Genomic DNA, 14,266 nt, shown 5'->3' on the forward strand with positions numbered 1-14,266 from the left:
TCGAAACGATGCGAATAGCCTACGGCTTTTCTGGTACGTCACCGAAAGATGTCTCTTTATCCCCTGCCATTCGTTCTTTTGAATAGTCAGTTTGGTTACCAAATACCGCCTGTTGCATCCGGTCTCCACTACCAGCAGGCATCTTTCCTCGTTGATTTGCCTTTGCATCGTACGCCATACTTGGAAAGAGATGTGTTATTCCGTGAGGCCGCTGCTTCCGTTGTCATGGGAGTATAAGTAGGTATAGCACTGCTGCAAGGCCGTCGTTCATGACTTGTTATTAAAAACAAAAACACAAAAACAATCAAGCCCAAATCCCCTTCTCAATACTTACTTGCACAGGCCACAGGACTGTTATTGCTCGGTTTGGGTGAACCCATGTCATCTATTGGTAGTTAACCGAATCCAGAGTGCCTCGGGTCAGCGGCAATTTAACCCTCTCGAATCGTTAAACCCGTCACGTGCCATAAACTCAGCCGCTCCGCTACAGTCGACCCGCTCTGCAGTCCATCCTGTCCTCCCCCATCTCCTCCCACATGTCCGCCTACAGACCGCTCGGTCCGAGCCCACCCGGCCCTCCCACCACGGTCCCTGTCCCTCCCAACACGGATCCGCAGCCCTCCCAACACGGACCCGCAGCCCTCCCATCACGGTCGAGTATCGTCCCTCCCATTGTTTCTTTGGTCTGTCCCTTCAATTAGAGCACGCCCCACTCGTCTGTTCCTCTTCAATTGACAGGTGTTCTGATGACGGGTATCATACAAGTCACAACCAATCTTTACTAAGTGTCGATCGAGATTGATGTCATTGCATGTGGTTACTCAGATTCGTGGAATGCACCTGATGTTTAAAACCTCAATGTCGTTAAGCATCAATTTAGGTTCCATTGCTGCTGGCTGCTGCTATATCCAAATATCTCTCCTCTCTCTCTCTCTCTCTCTCTCTCTCTCTCTCTCTCTCTCTCTCTCTCTCTCTCTCTCTCTCTCTCTCTCTCTCTCTCTCTCTCTCTCTCTCTCTCTCTCCTCTCTCTCTCTCTCTCTCTCTCTTCTTTTTCTTCTTCACTCTCCTCTCCATTTAATAACCACCTCTGGTTGTCCCCCTCCCCCACCACTATCCTCCAACCACCACCGACCTGGCTCTCTGGGCTACCGCTCACCACGGCACCCCCACGCTGCCTTCTGAACTCAGTTCGGTGGCCCGGCCGAGCGGAGGCGTCCCTAATCGGTAACCGGCGGTAATGACTCGCTGATGGACGGGTTCCCAGCCACCGCTGTGGTGCGCAGGTGTGTTAAACCTACATAAATACGAGTACCTACCTGGGATGAAGATCTTTGCCAGTCGCGACTTGCGTGGTGGCTATCCACTATCCAGGTATTGATAATGGAGAGTTTTATTACGGAGCGAGCGAAGCGAGCGTAGTCTTTCCTTAGATTAACGGAAATTTCTGAGTACCAGTATAGCGCCTTTTGGGGCGACTAACGGAGCGAGCGAGAGGGTGAGCCTTGCACGTGCGAAATTTCGAGGGGGTACCTCCAGCTGACTTGTGCACGGCACCCTACTAACCGGTCTCTAGCGATGTGCCAAATTTGAGCACAATCGGCCCAGCCGTTCTCGAGATCTGGAAGCGGCACCGTGCACGTGCGCACGTGCAAAATGGGTCCCAACTGACTTTTGCACGGCACCCTACTAACCGGTCCCTAACCATGTACCAAATTTGAGCGCCATCGGTCCAGCCGTTCTCGAGATCTGGAATCGACCCCTGCACGTGCGCACGTGCAGCAGCACCCCAACTCTGGCACATGGATATGCAGTGCCTAGTGGGTGCCTACCTACATGCCAACTTTCAGCGCAATCGGCCAAGTAGTTACCGAGATATTGCAACAATTACAAAAGTGACACCTCTTCGTTTTGCACGTGGCACGTGCATAAGGGGTCACCCACAATCCACATGCATCGGGAATAGTCCAATACTTGGTAGAAGGAATGAAGCTACCCCACAAAAATTACCGCATGTAAATCGGTCAAGTGGTTGCTGAGATATAAGCCTCGCAAAAGCGTGACCACGGCCGGCCGGCCGGCCGGCCGCTCATTACGGAGCGAGCGAAGCGAGCGGAGTCTTTCCTTAGATTAACGGAAATTTCTGAGTATGAGCGGCCGGCCGGCCGGCCGGCCGGCCGGCCGGCCGTGGGGACGCTCTTCAAAAGCTAATATCTTAGGAACGGGACATCCGATTGACAAGCGGTCTTCTTTACTGAATGTCACTTGGACGTAAAAGTTCTGTGGTGTGATGGCCACCATGCGTTCTTGCCAACCACCGCACGTGGCGCGTGGTAAAGTTGGACCTTTTTTAAGAACCCCCAAAATTGCAACCTCAATAACGGCACAACGGTTGGGCCGATTGAATTGAAACTCGGTACACAGTTAGGTCTCCATCAGATAATTCATCTGCATGTGTTAAGGTTGGGGTGCTACTGCACGTGCGCACGTGCAGGGGTCGTTTCCAGATCTCGAGAACGGCTGGACCGATGGCGCTCAAATTTGGTACACGGTTAGGGACCAGTTAGTAGGGTGCCGTGCACAAGTCAGTTGGGACCCATTTTGCACGTGCGCACGTGCAGGGTGCCGCTTCCAGATCTCGAGAACGGCTGGGCCGATTGTGCTCAAATTTGGCACATCGCTAGAGACCGGTTACTAGGGTGCCGTGCACAAGTCAGTTGGAGGTACCCCCTCGAAATTTCGCACGTGCATGGCCCACCCTCTCGCTCGCTCCGTTAGTCGCCCCATAAGGCGTTATACTGGTACTCAGAAATTTCCGTTATTACGGAGCGAGCGAAGCGAGCGTAGTCTTTCCTTAGATTAACGGAAATTTCTGAGTATGAGCGGCCGGCCGGCCGGCCGGCCGGCCGTGGTCACGCTTTTGCGAGGCTTATATCTCAGCAACCACTTGACCGATTTACACGCGGTAATTTTTGTAGGGTAGCTTCATTCCTTCTACCAAGTATTGGACTATTCCCGATGCATGTGGGTGACCCCTTATGCACGTGCCACGCGCAAAACGAAGAGGTGTCCGTTTTGTAATTGTTGCAATATCTCGGTAACTACTTGTCCGATTGCGCTGAAAGTTGGCATGTAGGTAGGCACCCACTAGGCACTGCATATCCATGTGCCAGAGTTGGGGCGCTGCTGCACGTGCGCACGTGCAGGGGCCGTTTCCAGATCTCGAGAACGGCTCCACCGATTGCGCTCAAATTTGGTACACAGTTAGGGACCGGTTAGTAGGGTGCCGTGCGCAAGTCAGTTGGGACCCATTTTGCACGTGCGCACGTGCAGGGTGCCGCTTCCAGATCTCGAGAACGGCTGGGCCGATTGCGCCCAAATTAGGCACATCGCTAGAGACCGGTTAGTAGGGTGCCGTGCACAAGTCAGTTGGAGGTATCCCCAAGCAATTGCGCACGTGCAAGGCCCACCCTCTCGCTCGCTCCGTTAGTCGCCCCAAATGGCGTTATACTGGTTATTTTCAATCGTGTACAGTTGTGTGTATCCCATGTCTTACCACTTCTTGTCGCTGCTATTTCTCCTCATCCACACTCAATCTCCCTGCTCCCATCTCAGACCCTAGCCCTGGTCCCACCGATGACATGACCGGCGGCAGTCCGGAGACCGGCAATTTCGTGTAGCGGGGCGAACTGCGGCCCGACCCGACCACTAATGGCCGGACAATTTTCCGATTAGCCTACCGACGGACAATCGCGGGCGGCGAGTCGGAGACTGATAACTAGGCGGGCCGCGTCGCGGAAGTCTGCGGACAACCCGACCCACCGGTGACCCGTGTCGACCCATCGGTGACCTCACGATGACCTGGCGATAGGCGGCGATGACCCACGCTGGCTATGATGACCTGCGCTGACCTGCGATGACTGAGATGACCGCGGGCCAGCCGGCGTTGAGTAGAAGCTTGACCTGGGCTGGTACGGTCATTCAGAAACATGCATTGGTGTGGGTTTCCATCATAACTTAATGTTCCGCCGCCGTATTGACGCAACGTGGCTACTCTATGATCAGAACCGCCCACCAATCATGGTTTCGTGATGTAAATCCATGCTTGAGTTCCAAACTGAAGGGCAATTTTCGTCACATCGCCGCAACATTCCCATCAGTCTACATTCCTGTGGACTTAAATTCGTGGTCAGCAATATTATTTATGGTTGCCAAAGACGTATTGAGCAGCCATTCGCTACCAAGTATCTATTCCCAGACATTTATTCGCTGCAGGTCACAGGAAGGGACCTTGCCGTCCAATGATAGTCGTCATCGTGGCTGGCTGATTCGGCGTAACATTTACCGTTTATCTACGACGTAAACAGTGCCCTCCTGTCGGCCTCTGCGTCCTTCTGCCAGTCAATCAATGAGCCCTCATCTGGCGCATCATCGCGCGGAGGCGTAACTGGCGCCCGTTTGCGCACCATTCGCCGCACTTTCACTTTCGTGCGGCGCAGAAGCCAACAAGGATCTGCCTGACGCTGAGTTCTTCTGGCCCATCTTGGGCCTTTCATTCGTCACGATATAATGGTCGCTCAGTTCATTTTCGGTACATTCGTAATGTATTGGTGAAAGAGACTCTTCTCGACTAATTAATTACAATGCCAGTCGTCATTGGGCGTTGCGCTGCCTTGGGCTGGTTGAAACTGAGTCGAACGGGGGCGGCTGGCGCAACCAGAGGCGGCGCGGCGCTTCAGAGGCGATCCTGGCGCGCTGAAGTGCCCAGAGACGAACACGACGCTTGCCAATGTCAGCCTGTTGACTTTTTGGGCGGTCTGAGCTCAGTGACTCAGCACCTGCCGCCGGCGGATTTCGGTGAACTTTTACCGACCGGGTGCATCCCACACGTCCACTCTGATCAAAGCAGCGGCCACGGCGGTCACGCTTTCTCTCTCTCGACTGCAGGCCTGATTAAGAGTGAGCCCACAACGCATCCGTTTTGTGCGAGTGAGGCATCCCGCGGCTGGGGGTCGGCCGGGCGGGCCGCCGCGTGTCCCAGGAGCCCAATAGGCGGATGACCGAGTGGAGCCAGTAACAATGGGTCTGACTGGCGGGACAGGGCAGGCGGCTTTTCAGGGCTGCAGCGCCTCACCCGATGGTGCCTGATTGACGATGTCGGGCAGAAAATCGCGTTCAGCGAAAGTGTTGGATACGGCGTGGCGCGTAGGGACTAACAAATGTGATGACATCAGACATGATTGGCTTGTCAGATACGGATCAAACAACTGTCTACTACCCATCGAAATTAAACACCATGTGTTTGTTATCTTGTAACGTCTTGCACCGACGACACATACAGCATCTGTTTTATGCCTGGTCGAAATCTTTTCATCTCCCTATCTTGTCTCTCTCTCTCTCTCTCTCTCTCTCTCTCTCTCTCTCTCTCTCTCTCTCTCTCTCTCTCTCCTCTCTCTCTCTCTCTCTCTCTCTCTCTCTCCGTCCATCAGCTCGGGCTCCTGCCTCTTCCCGTCTCTTCTGTCCTCTTTAGCACAGATAGCACGCTCTTCACCATCTACCCGTCTTCCATGCTGTTATATAGAGCACCCGTCGCCCCACCCCTGTTTTCCTTATTGCATAAGTGGAGGTCATTATTTCCTTCCTCACTTGACTCATCCCTTCTTCTTGGTCTGACCCACATTCCGGATTCCCTATTGTTACACGGGAACACCCAACAGCGTCTGGTCCTGCTCCCCATTATTGCACATGGGCCTGCAGTTTTGTCTCTATATCTGATTCCTGTTTCCCTTCTTTGCAGATGAGTCTCCCTCCTTGTCTCTCAATCTGACCCTTCTCTCTCTCTCTCTCTCTCTCTCTCTCTCTCTCTCTCTCTCTCTCTCTCTCTCTCTCTCTCTCTCTCTCTCTCTCTCTCTCTCTCTCTCTCTCTCTCTCTCTCTCTCTCTCTCTCTCCCTCTTTCTCTCTCTCTCTCTCTCTCTCTCTTCTCTCTCTCTCTCTTTCCAGAGGAATCTCTCGCCTTGTCGTCCCTTCTGACCCCCTGTCTCTTTTTTTGTAGAGGGGGACGCCCCGGTACCGTCTCACCGAGACGCTGCTGGCAGCCGAGCGGCGCTATCTCACCTCAGTGAGAGCCGTGGAGCAGATCTACGGCACCCCGCTGCGAAAACTGAGCTCCATCAGTGCCGAGGAACACCGGCAGCTCTTCACCGGTATACAGCCAGTCTGCTCCGTCAGCGCCATGCTCGTCAACAAGGTGAGGCGAATTTACACGGCCTGGGATGTCATCTGATTCTGTGACGTCATTATGAAAGATAGCATGAGATATAAGAATGACAGAAGTTAGAGCATGATGTTCTGCTGGACAATGAGTTCTGTTGCCTGTTTATTTACAGTTTTCTGTGCTGTTGATGTCCTAGCTTTGAGGTTTGCTTATTATTCTCCATTACGTCGAATGTTCACAGTCTGGTCTTGTTATGACGCTGATAGTAATCGTGAACCGTGGGACGTCTCGGACTTCTACCTGACCCATTGGTCCCTTCGTACTGTGACGACAGACATCGAGATGGGCTGATGCAATGCGTCGAGTCCTACTGGGGAGGGAGAGGGGGGGGGTCTCCCGGTAAACGCAGTTTTTCATATGAGTAAGTGCAACTTTTACTAACGTAAAATGCTAAAACAACAATTCCTGTGTGTGAAAAGCTGATGGACAAGAACTCTCGGTAACAGGTGTATTAGACTGGTCCGCTGGAATGAATGCTGTTGACTGCTGCTGGATGCCATTTAACGAACTGAGGGGTGATGACTGATGATTGTATATGAGAAATAGCTATCATGGCTGTGAGGCGCAGGGAGAATGATCCTTCCGGTGCCCTCTTCAACAACTTTCAAAACCCTGCCGCAACGCATCAATTTTCACAAAATGCGTAGAAAAGTGTGACTTGGCAGGGAAGTTTAAAGAATGATGATGCAGTAAGATAGCAGAAACCAGCAATAGCAAGTGATGAGACCGAAGACGGATCTCGCTACAATTATATCCTCTGAACTTTCCTATAAAGCGGATGGTATGAAGGCAAGACCAGTACAAGTGACAGCAGCGATACTGAGAGATACTGAGAACGGATGTGCTGCCAGCCTGAGAAAAGATGTTTTGGTGAACCTAGATGGGCTGGTTACAAGATAGTGGCAAGATGACGCGGCCTAACTGCTGCAATTCCAAGATATTTCAGTGATGAATAGCGGTGTCTCCGTCAGGACCATTACTTTAGCACCAAACACGACCACAATGGCATGTTGTGGCTAGTGTTGTGTCTAACGGCGTCCACATTTGCGGCGCCTCACTTCCATCATTTCTACCACACATACCTGAGTCATTATATCAGAGTCACACCGCACGGAGTCCACTGAGGCACAGATTCTCCGCCATACTGACTCCCCCGACCTCGACTCTGGACCCGGGTATAACTCACGGCGTCGGCCGACCGGGTGCGCCGCGCGGCCGGCCTCACTAGCTCGCCGGGCACTGTGATTACCGTCCGGCACATGAGTGGCCAGTCAGCATTGCTAAAGCGACGATGACTAGCCTGACGGAGGCCACTTTGCGGCCAGAGTGCATCGCGGAGTCGGCCCGGCTCCGAGCGCCGAGGTGCTGTTGTGGGCTTTAAACGCTCGCACGCGCAAAACCTACCCCTTTGCGTTGTGGCGGGTGTTTGTGCTAAAATTGCCGCGCCGTCGGCGACGGAGTAATTGTAAGGGTGGAAGTAATGGACCCGGCAGTAGCTAGAGATTAGTGGTGGCTAATTCATCTCATTAAACGGGCTCATGTTTGCGTGCGGATGACCATCAATTCTAAGGCGTTATCTCGCCGTCTATTTACATTTGCCCTATCTAATTAGGATCTGCTTGTCACACATACATGCTGCCATGCCGTAATAGTTGTCTCGGCTGATTTCTGATAACACTGAGAAGACAGTTTAGTGGCTGAGTAGACGTTATGTCGAGTCACTTCTGTGGCCGAGCGTTTGCAGCCGTGTACTGCAGCATCGGTATAGCACTACCCTCCCGTCCCCTCCTTGACGAGGATAAGCCCGAGGCCGAGTCTCTGAAGTCGCAGTAAATTCCGTCTCAGCATCACAGATCTCTGAGAAACCACTGCATATTCTGGTGGGCGGCTCCTGGAAAAGGCGTGCGCTATTCACCGAGTCTCACTTGTCCAACATAAGTGATGGCGTATCCCGACCGACCTCCTGACAGCATCCCCGCCTCTTGACAACAACCCCGCCCGAGAGTGAGCCTCTTGACGTCAATCCATCCGATCCATCGCTCACATTTGTCATGCAGAGTAGAGTGGCACCTTTCAAGGGACATCTGACGAGGGCACGCCATCGTTGACGCCGTGGCTGGAAATCGCTGAATGCTTACTCACGGCCTTGCTGCTTCCCCACGGGCTATAAACGGGCACGATGCTATAAATTAGTGGCGGTGACCCTGCCGGTCGCTGCAGAGCGGTCAAGGTGGTCAGTCTCGGGGCCGCTGTCAGGTGCCGTCCCGCTGTCGGGTCTATGCTGTCGCCGGGAGTGGCTTGTGCTGGCGCATAGTCAGCGAGGCGTCGCGTCTCGGAACTGAGCCGTGGGCTGGCGACACATCGAAACCTGCTGTCACATCACGAAGCTGCTACTGCATCCGTGACGGTCTGCCAGGAGTTACTTCGGAGTCGACCGGTGATCATTATTTACAGCTTGTCATTGTTTTGGTTGAGTGATCTGTGTCACCCACGATACTTCACGTATGTAGAAGCCAGCAGCTGTGTCCCATCGTGTCGGGTCAGCGCATGACTCGAGTGAATCTGCCTGGGTGGCTTTGTTGTGAAACGCAGAGAAGTGACCATGGGGACGAAGCTGAAGGCTACACTCGCATGCACAAGGCCACAATCTGACGCTGACTGAAGTGATTCTGTCAGCCGTATATCGACATTGCAGCGAACCTGTCAGAGATTTGCACTTCCCGAGAACTGAATGTCGTTGAGATGAGATTCAGCAGGTCTGCACGCTGGCGAGTGCCGCTCGTTTCGTCAGCTCTGAGATTGAACGGTGCCGCGCACGGGGTGTTGTAAGCTGGCACAAACTCGTCGGCCATCTGCCTGACCTGTTACGGGTGGGCAGCGCCGGCTGCATAAGGCTGCCAGGCCGTTTTAATGTCATCTGAAGGACCGGCGCCACTGACTGCCAAGGTCGAGTTAGAGGGACCAGGTGGTTACGATGGGGCCTGTGGGAGGGGTGCCGGTGTGTTGGACATCGGTGAAGGTGTTTGTGGGGAGGTCGGGAGGCCATCCCGGGGTACCGGGGCGGTGGGCGAGTGAAGACGAATGTCCGCCTCCTCTGCCGGCCAGCGAGCACTCTGTTAGGGCAGAGGACAATGGCGAACGGACACGTTCCTAGAGGCGACTGCGACCCGTTAATGTATGCGCGTGTGTGCGATGGTGTCATGGTGATGCCACCAACAGTCAACAATGGCGCGGCGCCGTGCTGCCTTTACATTGTACCTGGTGTCACCGTTGTCAGTGGTGTATCAACGGTGTTGGCAGCGTCAACATCGTGACGTTGACATCGTCACTGATCCATGAATTAAGCAAAGTCGGAATGTTTGAACTCAGAGTGTATCAGTTATTCGACGTCTCCCGTTATTTGTACCCCATTTCCGGTCAGTATTTATTCCAGCGAAGTTTGCATTTCCATGAGAGGTGGTGCTGAAGAAGCGGCTTGGCACAAAGAGGTGGTAACTGAAGCAAGGGGTATGATGTGAGAAAAGGGGATTCTATCGAGGGCGGAGCCCAATAGAAGAGACCTCGCGCGCAGCAGAGCGCAAAAGAAGAGACCTCTCGCGGGACAGAGCGCAATAGGAGAGACCTTTCGCTGGGAGCCCCTTCGCGAGGGCGGGGCGCGAGACAGAAGACTTCTCGTCAGGGCGCGGCGCAAGGGACGAGGCCTCCCGCGAGGGCGGGGTGTGAGAGAGAAGACCTCTCGCGAGGGCGTGACGCCGTCCGTAGCCCGACCCGGCCGAACCGAACCCTGTACCGTGCTGCTGGGCGGGGATTATCGCGGTCACGGCCGCCCCCGTGACAATGACGGAACGAGCCGGCGGATAAAAGGCCGCTTTTAAGTAACTCGAGTATCGGCCCGGATAAAGGCTGTCTCGTGTTCGGAGGTAAACGGTCACAGCCTTGACTCGACGCGCGGTCGTGGCTTGTTAGATCCAGTAACGTGAGCCTACACCAGGACTGAGCCGAATCTAGACAATGTGAAGGCCAGTTCCCGATAAAGAATTTCGTAACTGGGGACATCGCCGTTGTTTGGTCGCCGTCGAGTACTGAGGTGACTCGTTAGTTCGTTCTGTGAGGCGCAGTTTTACATAGTCACCATCAACCACAACGGCGATTGACTGCGTCGAAGGCAAAGACCGCAGTCACCTCCGCATAGCTGCTCATTGAGGCGGCGGCGGGGAGGAAGGGGCCTGCTGAGGTGCCCTGCACGGCGAACGGCTGAGGGGCGCCGCCTCTGCACGACTCGGCTCTCTGCTGCACGCTGCTGGACGCCGACAAAAGGCGCTAATTGTCCGCCACCGCCCCCCCCCCCCCTCCCCATCCCCAGCCAGGCTTTGACGTCTCTATCGGCAATGACAGGCGGCGGGGAGGAGGGGTAGAGGGTGTGGGATAGTCCAGGAAGTACCACTTCTGCCTGTTATGTCCCCTCCCTCCCCCCAGTTGCCTCTCTCAGTCTTGATATCCGTTTATGGACTAGCGATGGAAGCAGGGTTGTATACGACTCAATCAATAGCAATCAATTCAATCACGACAAATTTGGGAAACCAATCAAATCAATCAAGTCAGAGCAGTTTTCGGGAATTGATTCAATCGATTCAAACGCGACAATGAAAGGAATCAATCAACTCAATCAAACGACTCAAACCAAAATATACATTAGGTTTTTTGCCCCACCAACTTGGAAAAGTGTCCATAGCAGTCTGGTGTACCTACCTACCTACCTACCTACAGAAGAAACAAAAATATTGTCATTTAAAATTATAAATTGCCATGCCATTCAAAGTTTCTTTGTAATAAGGAAGGATACCTAGTGATGGACAGGTGGATCATGATATTGAGGTTCACTGGGTAGAATTGGAGCAGAAGTTTCATTTAATGGGTGCAAAATAACCCAGTAGTTGACTTCAACAAACGCCCCTTAACCCAAATCACCACCTTTCACCTAAAAGTTGTCAATTTAATTTTGGCCATATTCCAGCTAAGTCATCAGGCCATCTACCCCATGTAAAGCCCCCGTCTGTCTCTTATGTGAGTTATGCGGAGCTCTTCTGAATTGAACCCTGAACATAATGAACCTAGCTAGGTTACCGTAAAATGGGGTGTTAAGGGACAGTGGGGTGTTAAGGGACAATTGCGTGGGAAAAACTTTGAGTCATATTAACTTCCTAATTTGAGAAGGTTCAATAAAAACTTCAGTGTGGTAGTTGACACTGTTTTGCTCTTGACCATAGGAGAAAATGGTATGGTTTTTCATGCAAGTGATTTGGTTCAAAAATGGATTTGAAAATCATGCTACATTTTCACAAAATTGAAACATCACCAAAACTCTGTGTGTACCACATAAACTAGTGGGTGTACAGGGAAAATGAATGCATAGGTGTATTGTCACATGTATTGCACATGTTTCCTGAAAAACTTGTGCAAATCCACCCATTCATTCATCATCCTCTTCCTCTTTTCCGGATACATGCATATTTTGAGGTCGATGTGGGGTGCTAAGGAACAGGGAAGAAAAAATAAAAAATAATATCTAAATATAATTTAATTAAGTAGGCATGGAAAACACCAAATTCCACATAAAATGCTGGCAAGCTCATACTTTTATCTCGAACACATCTTAAGTTATGTAACAAAACATCTCAACACTCTCTTTTACAATGATGGGTCAATGGAGACTGATGTAAGTAAATGTGATGTCATCATAAAAAGGCTAAAATAAAGAGGGCAACATAATGACAAGTGACAAGCTTCAACATGGATTTTTATTGATGACAGAAGATTACTTTTCGGTTCTGTTTACCTTATAATTAGCACATTTTCCACAAGCGTAAACCGCATTACACGTAATTGGCTAAAAAGGTCATTAGTGGTGAATGAACCTGACTTGTTTTGTGACAGAATATGCAAAACATTTCAATAAATAAATTGTGTGCCCTTCCACACCCCAATTGTGGGCATTTGATGACCATTTCTTGGAATAATATAGGTGTCCCTTAACACCCCACATTGGGGTGCTAAGGGACAGTGATGAAAAATAATAAAAAATAATATGCAGGACAAATCTTAAAAACTTTAATGTGGCAGGCATATAAAGCACCAAATTCCACATAAAATGCTGACAATTTGATGCTTCTAGCTCCAACCATTCTTGAGTTATATAACAAAACACCTCAAAACTGTCCCTTAACACCCCATTTTACGGTACATGCCACACTGACACCATATTGATATGAAAGTGTTGAAAATGTGCTACAAATTTGACAACTTCATTAGGTATGCTTTATGAAGACAGCAGGAAAGCAGGTAGGTACCTATTTACCTGCCTAGATGTGTCACTGGCTACCAACAGTACCAACGAAGGTAGATAGGTTATATGTGAAGAATTCAAAACATTTTATTGCAATACAATTTGAAACTGTTAGGACTGGGGGATAGGGATGAGCATTAAAAATATATTTAAAAGGAAATGGAAAGGACAGGGACTCTGGAACCACAGGATAAGTTAAGGACAAAGGAAGAAGAAGAAAAACAGAGGAAAATTAAATGCCGTTGGTGCGGCTGCGAAAAACAAACAAACAAAGAAAACGTTTTGCCAAGAAGTATGCTAAGCTTTTATAAATCCTTATTCTACGTCTTTTGATTTTTTGGTAAGATGACGTCATTGATTATCATGTAGTATGGTAGATCATCATAAAATAAATCGGTTGTACAACACCAATTTCGTTTTAATTATTATTTCATTTGAAATAAAACCACTTAATAATATTCGGTAAAATATTTTAAGGAAAATGAAATATATTAAATATGTTATGCCTAGGCTCTCAGGAGAAAAGGATCAACAAACGTTCTGCTGCAAATTAAACAATGCAGCAAATTAGCTATTAATGTAAACGTTATTAGCGAGACGAAAACGGCGCTTTTGTTTCAATTATTTTTGTAGGGGTTTCAGATATTTATAATAGGGTCTGTTCCCGTCGCTCCTCCCAAAAAATCTCGGATGAGGTTGGATGAGCTTGGAGGAGAGCCGTTTCAGAGGAGCCACGGGAACATTTTCGCGAGGAAATCAGCTGTTTGCGGGCTGTAACGGTCGGCGATTTATGGCGCGCAAACATAAATCAAGAGCAATCAAGAGATAATAATCGCTTTCTAATAAAATAACCTTAGAATAATATTAAATATTACTATTTAAAGATATCCAATCGTCATCTATATTACTATTTGAGGAGGGTGCGTCTGTCCGTTACCGAGGTCCCGACTTGGTCGTGCTTTGCGTGGACTACAGGCCAGACCGTTGCACCTATCCCGGTGAAATTTGCACAACTTATAGATCAAGGATGCGCGACGTGCCTTTGAGGGGTCTCAGCTTGATCGGATTGATAGGGAGCGCGTGGCGCGTGCTCAAAAAGTGCAAATTCGCGTCATAGACTTTACATGTATAAATCGGCGTGCGAAATCGGGCGAAAACGGTTAATTTTGGCCGACACGGGTCCAGTTCCCGTGCAATATCTTGGTGACCAGGGGTCCGACCGGCACGGGGAAAACAGCATCGTGTAGATAATTGAATGGGCAATGGAATCGTGTGCGATACAGAGGATAGCACGCGCCACGTGCACCGGGGAGGGCACTTTTGTTGAAAAATTGCGGTTTTTGGCGGATTTTGGAATTGATTTTATTTTTAGGTGACCGTTAAACAGGGCGAGTTGGAACAACGCCTGTTGGCAAGAGAAATGTACCGCCTATCATATAAAAATTGTGAAAAGCTGATTGATCCAAATCAAGGTGGTACAAATCACGGGAGAAAATGGTGTTTGTCAATTTTGTGTCACTTTGTTCATCAAAATGGCTTTGCTCCATGATCTGATGTATCTGGCAATCAAAAATGGCACCGTTGGAAAGAGCATTCAATTCTGACCAAGGTTAAGTCTTCATTTTTGCATGATGAGCAACAGTATTCTTAA

General features: G+C 50.4%; 1 protein-coding gene across 1 annotated transcript in view; it reads left to right on the forward strand.

Annotated features, from left to right (window-relative positions):
- The window catches only part of LOC122387385, a 155,609-nt gene that overhangs the window by 12,378 nt on the left and 128,965 nt on the right, over positions 1–14,266 (forward strand). The window contains exon 2 of the mRNA XM_043377535.1: positions 6,051–6,245. Within this exon, the coding sequence (XP_043233470.1) occupies positions 6,051–6,245 (195 nt within the window). The remainder of the gene's footprint in view (positions 1–6,050; positions 6,246–14,266) is intronic.

The sequence above is a fragment of the Amphibalanus amphitrite genome, unplaced genomic scaffold, assembly GCF_019059575.1.
Source record: "Amphibalanus amphitrite isolate SeventyFive unplaced genomic scaffold, NRLGWU_Aamphi_draft 000285F_arrow, whole genome shotgun sequence".
In the NCBI taxonomy this organism is placed as follows: domain Eukaryota; kingdom Metazoa; phylum Arthropoda; class Thecostraca; order Balanomorpha; family Balanidae; genus Amphibalanus; species Amphibalanus amphitrite.